Source organism: Osmerus mordax, chromosome 8 (genome assembly GCF_038355195.1).
Source record: "Osmerus mordax isolate fOsmMor3 chromosome 8, fOsmMor3.pri, whole genome shotgun sequence".
Lineage (NCBI taxonomy): Eukaryota > Metazoa > Chordata > Actinopteri > Osmeriformes > Osmeridae > Osmerus > Osmerus mordax.
The window spans coordinates 13,431,588-13,438,893 of NC_090057.1; the positions used below are offsets into that span (position 1 = coordinate 13,431,588).

The 7,306-nt window shown below is 49.8% G+C and overlaps 1 protein-coding gene across 1 annotated transcript in view; it reads right to left on the reverse strand.

Annotated features, from left to right (window-relative positions):
- Positions 1-6,836, reverse strand: part of dcbld1 (discoidin, CUB and LCCL domain containing 1) — a 14,915-nt gene extending 8,079 nt beyond the window's left edge. Inside the window, 7 exon segments of the mRNA XM_067241798.1 lie at positions 1,185-1,306; positions 1,920-1,971; positions 2,382-2,403; positions 2,405-2,526; positions 3,120-3,195; positions 3,197-3,339; positions 6,628-6,836. Of these exon segments, the coding sequence (XP_067097899.1) occupies positions 1,185-1,306; positions 1,920-1,971; positions 2,382-2,403; positions 2,405-2,526; positions 3,120-3,195; positions 3,197-3,339; positions 6,628-6,700 (610 nt within the window). The 5' untranslated portion in view covers positions 6,701-6,836.
- Positions 6,837-7,306: the final 470 nt, after the last annotated feature.

Sequence of the window (7,306 nt, forward strand, 5' to 3'; positions counted from 1 at the left end):
GGAGTGTGGGGGTTGAGGCAGAGGCTGGGTGAGGGAGTGTGGAGGCTGAGGCAGAGGCTGGGTGAGGGAGTGTGGGGGCTGAGGCAGAGGCTGGGTGAGGGAGTGTGGGGGTTGAGGCAGAGGCTGGGTGAGGGAGTGTGGGGGTTGAGGCAGAGGCTGGGTTGAGGGAGTGTGGAGGCTGAGGCAGAGGCTGGGTGAGGCAGTGTGGAGGCTGAGGCAGAGGCTGGTGAGGGAGTGTGGAGGCTGAGGCAGAGGCTGGGTGAGGGAGTGTGGGGGTGCTGAGCCAGAGGCTGGGTGAGGGAGTGTGGGGGCTGAGGCAGAGGGCTGGGTGAGGGAGTGTGGAGGCTGAGGCTGGGTGAGGGAGTGGTGTGGAGGCTGAGGCTGGGTGAGGGAGTCCCCCCCCCCCCCCATCCCCATCCCTCTCCTGCTGGGATGCCTGTAATCCAGGGGAACTGTTATTGTTGTTCTGCTGTCACACTGTCAATAGACATGATCACTCCCCAGAGGGAAGAAAGGGGAGGGAGAAAGGGAGGGAAGAGAGGTAGAGGGAGGGATGTAGAGAGGGAGGGAGTGCTGGACCTAAGGAGGTTATATAATTACTGGACCTCAAAAGAGCCCTGGAAACTACCCTTCCCCCAGGCCTCCCCCCCAGTAATCCCCCCCCTCCCCATCCCCCCTGGCTAGACCAGAGCAGCAGACTGGAGCTGCAGATAGTGGCTCCCTCTGAATGACTTGAGTGTTTTTGATTGATTGGAATTGATTTTGATTAACTCTGGAAAAAAACAATGCTGGTGGAGCCTGCTTAAACTCAGTCTATCCAATCATTTCTTTTGAAAAATTAAGTATGCCTAAAGTAGGTGAAATAAGCCCTAAATGCTCTGCTGTGTTGGTGTTCCTTAACACCCTGAGTGGCCCTGAGCCCAAAACATCAGTGGCTGGAATGTTCTAGAAGATTATGTCTTCCAACCCTCTGTGCTGACACACTGAAAAACACCCGGCAACAGTGGAAATCTCCTCTTCCGAAACTCGGTTAGCAAACCAGAACAAAAAAAACCCTCACACACACACACACTCAGCCTGAGGCTTGACTAACTCTGTGATGTAACCTACTAAACAAGAACACACTGTACATATTAAAAGATACACAGTCCTTTAACAACTGGATGTGTGTGAAAGAATAGAACCCAAGTGTGGTGATGATGATGACGAGGAGAAAGATGCAGTGTCACTTACATGTCTGTACCCCTGAGATATGTCCCCAGACACGTCCCCGGCCACACCTAGACATCCTGCCGGACAGTACTTCCTGTTTGGGTAGACAACAATAGAACAACAAGCGGTTGAGAGGGAAGCCTCTTCCTGTCAGGTGACCCATCCCTGCAGGTGCAGACAGCAGGCCTGATCTGGTCCCACCACAGAGGAATGGAGGAGAAGACCAGAAGGTCTGGAGGACCCTGGTCTCAGGTGTGGTCCTACCAGAAGATCACACTTAGGGCCTCCTAGGGACCATACTGGGCTCTGAATCCACAAAAAATCCATCATCTTCCCACCAAATTGATAACGTGATTTTCGGACATTAGCTAAAGAGGGTCCACCATTTCTGTCCTTGAAACACGCTCCCATACCACCAGCTAGACCCTCAGGATCCTGTTTTGGGCTCTGTCCTGGCATTGGATGACCTCATCTCGTCAACATGAATACTTGTTAACTTGGGGCACCCTGGTCGCTCACACGGGTACAGCTATTGCCGATTGGCTGAGGCTTTACACACTTTCTCTCTACTCTGCTTTTCCTGTCTACTTCAAACTGCCACTTTCCAATAAAACATAAAAGTGCCATACATTTAATCTGAAAAAGTCAAAAGGACTTGTTAACTTGTTGGCAACCTGGTGGGCCTCAGTACAACTCCAGTTCCGTACCTGTACTTGGAGGCTTGGAAATGGCTGCCTTTGTCCAAGCATGTCAGTAGATCTTGAAAGGGAGAGAGGATGGGGGTGGAGTGGAGACACAGGGGAGAGAGACAATGAGGGTTAAAAATACTGTACGAGAGAGAGAGAGAGAGAGAGAGAGAGAGAGAGAGAGAGAGAGAGAGAGAGAGAGAGAGAAGAGAGAGAGAGAGAGAGAGAGGAGAGAGAGAGAGAGAGAGAGAGAGAGAGAGAGAGAGAGAGAGAGAGAGAGAGAGAGAGAGAGAGAGAGAAGAGGAGAGAAAGACAGTGGCTTCAGGAAGTGGGACCCCAGCAGGGGCACAACAACAGGACATGAGCATCACAACAGGAAGTCTACCCCTCCTTCCCTGGGGAACCAGCATTAGAAGAGGAGAGAGAACAGAAAGAGACTACGGTAGGCTAGTTTGTGTGTGTGTGTGTGTGAGAGAGTCCCACCTTTGGGGTCTCCTGTGTAGTAGGGAGAGCAGAAACCCTCGTCCAGACAGGTGCTGTCCGCTCTGGAACTGGACAGTGACGTGACTGGAGGCGGTCAGGATCTCTCTGGGATTGGAGCGCAGGTTGCCGCAGTACTTCTGTCCTCCTGTAGGGTGTAAGCACAGAGGAGCCCAGAGCTGACATGTGCTTCTGACCGGGGAGGCTCCAGGGACTCGGAGCTGTACAGGAGCTGTGTGGTGGATGTCGCTAAGCTAGCTAACACCTCGAAACAAAGCAAACACAGCCAACACCCTGTTATGGCACTAACACAGCTAACAACTGTAACACAGCTAACATAGCTAACAACTGTTAACATAGCTAACACCTGTTTATACCACAAACACAGAGCTCTAGCACAGCTAACACCTGTAACACAGCTAACATCTACAACACCTCTAGCCCAACAGGCTTTAGTTTAGAGTGTTAAGACAGGCCCGAACCCGGCCTGCCTTTAGCTTTAGAGAGTCAGGTGGCTGAGCGGTTAGAAAATCGGGCTAGTAATCAGAAGGTTGCTGGTTCGATTCCCCGGCCGTTGTCAAATGATGTTGTGTCCTTGGGCAAGGCACTTCACCCTACTTGCCTCGGGGGAATGTCCCTGTACTTACTGTAAGTCGCTCTGGATAAGGGCGTCTGCTAAATGACTAAATGTAAATGTAGCTTAAGAAAGCTACGGCCAAATGTCCAATACAGCCAACTCACCATGCTCCCCTCCGTAGCCCATCTTGACGACCCGGAGAAAGTCCCCCTCGCAGTCGGTGGCCTCCACGTCCAGGTCGGCCCAGCGCCAGGACCAGGCTAGAGCCCTCCGGCGCCCGGATGCGCCACTCGCACCAGGAGTGGTTGGGGTAGGTCCCAGGGTAGTTCCTGGACGACAGCACACCACTGTCTGGGCCCAGCACCGCGTGGCCACACCCGTCATCTGGGGGACAGACGAGGAATGAGAGAGTGAGGAACAGGGAGAGAGAGAAAGAGAGAGGGGTTTGATGGCATTCTGTCATCTACGACAGAATTACGACATTGGGCCATGGTCACAATGCTTGCTGTTCTGGGGGTTATTAACCAATGCTAAAGGAAAATACGAACAGCACCCTCTCTATAAATGTTAACGCTGGGTGGAAGACATGTTCAGACAAGTCTGGACCAAACGTTCTGCAACTACAGCATGTTGACATAGCCCAGGGGCTGTTGATGGGAAACTTTAATGCTTGATATCTCAAAGTTGTGCAGTCTGAACTAAGTTTTCAACATGCCTGTCTTATTTACTTGCTGTATGTGTTAAAGCCAGTTACGGGTCGTTTATCTATCTAGTTGTTGTGTAAGCTGTTTCAGCGAACGCCGAAACCTTTGTGTAGAAGGTGTGGAATTCATTCCCTCATTAAAGAACTGGTAGTGTTGTGTGTGTGCGCCATGGAGGTTCCCATGGTGTTCCAATAACACCTGTGTGTGTACTGTGTGGGTCTGTCTGTGAATGTGTGCGAGTGTGTAATGAGGTTCCCATGGTGTTCCAATAACACCTGTGTGTGTACTGTGTGGGTCTGTCTGTGAATGTGTGCGAGTGTGTAATGAGGTTCCCAGGGTGTGGTATTCACACCTGTGACAGAAGCAGTAACAGGCCTTTCTGGGCCTCACAGCAGCTGAAGATCCCTCCTTCTCTCTCTTTCTCACTCACACACACACACACACACACACACATTAGAACTAGCTACAACTACATACAGAGTCCTTCCCAGTTCAATAACCTCACGGAAACTCTCTGGAACCTTCACCTCAGCTGGCCCTGAGACCACAGACCAGAGTAGAAAATGAGATGGCAGCGAGAGTGACACACACACACACACACACACACACACACACACACACACACACACACACAGTCAAACTAAGACACACACACACACACACACACACACATGCTGACAAAGTTGCCTTTGTGGTCCAAAATAGGGGGCTAAACTCAGACCAGATGCGAGGTGGGACCGGAAAAAAAAGGAACACGACAGAGAAACATCAACAGGAAGTGATGTCGCTACCCACCATGGGGGCGAAGGTAATAAGCATGATGACATCATTCACACATCGGTAAGCTATGGTAGTATTGAACCCAGTCACACACACACACACATCAGTTCATGTTAGAGACGGGCTGACTGACTGTGTGGGACACACAGGGGGCAAGCTGAGAAAGCGGGACATGGAGAACAATGATGGGTTTAGCAGTGCTTGGTGGAGTCCCAGCACTGGTCACAGGAGATGAAGATGTGGACTTAACTGATTCCAGATCATGTTCCCAAAAGCAGCCTGGGCCAACCACAAACAGGCACTGGTCAGCGTGTAGTTATTCATTGGCTGGTGGCTAGGCCACATGGCCGTAGCACGACAAATATGGGGCTTGTTTACAACTAGGCTAACACTCCATCTAGACGGAAAGACCCACGAATGAACAGGCCGGCAGACAGACAGACATAGACACACTTGTTTTCTACACTGTTCAGCACACCAATAGGGCTGTTGCGTGATGTTGAGCACGTGGACCATTGTTTGAACCGTGCATGACCCATCCAATTAGGTTAGAGAAGCATCAAATCCTCCTGCCTCGTCGCTGTCTACCTCACTGACTCTCACATGCAGCTCGAGCCCTGGGAAGGTTCGACCTCTATAGTGAGTGGGTCTTAATGTGTGTGTGTGTGTGTGTGTGTGTGTGTGTGTGTGTGTGTGTTAAGGCATGCGTGGTGGCGCTCCAGGGGTATTGTTGAGAGGAGTTCCCTTGGTTCAGAGACAATGCCTCAGCAGCTTAGCCACAAAGACCTGCTCCGCTTCTCCTCTTAGTCTCTCTGTCAGGCTGAGGCGCCTGGGGGAGGCTGGGGAGGGTAGGAGAGGCTATTGGAAGCTATGAGAGGCTAGGGGGAGGCTAGGGGAGACTGGGAGAGACTGGGGAGGCAAGGAAAGGCTGGAGGCTAGGATAAGCTAGGGGAGGCTGGGTGAAGATGGGTTAAAGAGGAGTAAAAGATGGGGAAGCTGGGAGAGGCCAGGGGAAGAGGAGTTTGGGATACTTAGAAGCAGATGATCGTAAGTGTCTGGGTGGATATGCTGGGAGTGGAAAGACCTACATTTACATTTACATTTAGTCATTTAGCAGACGCTCTTATCCAGAGCGACTTACAGTAAGTACAGGGACATTCCCCCCGAAGCAAGTATTGTGAAGTGCCTTGCCCAAGGACACAACGTCAATTGACACGGCCGGGAATCGAACTGGCAACCTTCAGATTACTAGCCCGACTCCCTCACCGCTCAGCCATCTGACTCCCACTGACTTGAGGTTGAAAGAGGCTGGGTGGGGGCTGGGGGAGGATGTGTACTGTATTTAGGCAAGATATGAGTACAGTACAGAATGTATCTATGAAATTGTGTGTCAGCAGAATAGATTATAGGATCTATGCAAATATAACAGGATACTGATGACACAATGTTTAAGAGAACATTGTTATCAGAAACGGACCTGTCCAACATGACACCACGAAAGCCAACTGGCTTTTCTCCAACACAGTAACTGCCAACTTAAAGTATGTAAACATATAGGCCTACACACACACACACACACACACACACACACACACACACACACACACACACACACACACACACACACACACACACACACACACACACACACACACACACACACACACACACACACACACACACACACACACACACACACACACACACACACACACACACACACACACACACACCAAGGCTAGTCATGAATGCTGTAACAGCACCTTATGCTACTTTTGTAGCTTTCTTTTACTGAGTGGTGTAGTAAGTGGAATTTGTGTTAAAGGATGCTACCAGTGTGTTATAGCATACGTTCGAGTTGAACAAGAACTGGGCTACATACGTTTCAAAAAGATACTAAGCCGACAGTAGGCCATTTGTTGCAATATGCTGCATTTAACTCCAATAGCAGGTTACTAAAACAAGAACGCTCCAGGCTAGCTGAACATGCCACACAATGCGTTAACCCCTCATCTGCCGTCATGTCGAGCTAACTCAGCAAGCAAGCGATCAGGGTTTACAAATGTACAAAACTACAGAAAAAGGACATTGCATTTTCCTCAACATATACAATTTCATCTGAATGCTACATACACCACACACATTAAAGAGGGTAGCGCATTTCTGTCCTAAATACACAGTCGCTTACCGAGGTTTTCACCGAACGCTGAAAGTATCCACAAAACTACAAAGAATCCGTAAAGTTTTTCGTTTCCCGACATTTCAGCAGCAGTCCAGAGACACACAACGAAAGTTTTTAAGTGGGTGCATTTGCCTCGTCTTCACTTGGTCCTAGACATTTCGTAATTACTGAAACTGCACCAGCGCGCTCCGTGTTTCTCTCTCCCTCGGTCTCTCTCCGCCTCGCTCTCTCCCAATTTCTTGAATGAACTCTTCCGTGTTTCATCCAGAGGCGGCACCCAGTGGTCACCCGACCAGTCTGACTACTTTGCCATAGACGTGCGTGCGTGTGTGCGTGTTTGAGATACCGTGCCAGTAGTTTAGGCCGTAGGTGATTCTTGTAACCCTTTTTTTCAAATCGCACCTTTAGATGGCAACGCTTAGGCTTATATCTTTCCTATTTGCTATTGGGCCGTGCTATTTGACAGTGTTTATCTGATTAAAGTGTGATCAGTCAGTAGAACAATAGGGCAATCATTTTAATCCGTCACCACGTGCAGTCCATCCCACTCCTCACTCTTAAGATTATTGTTTTAGCCAAATAGTGAGTTGTCCTTTCAGTTCACTTGTATTTATCACTGATTGATACTATGTTATAAATCCAACTGTGATAAGCCTATAGCACCGAGCAAGCACAGGTCTTGATC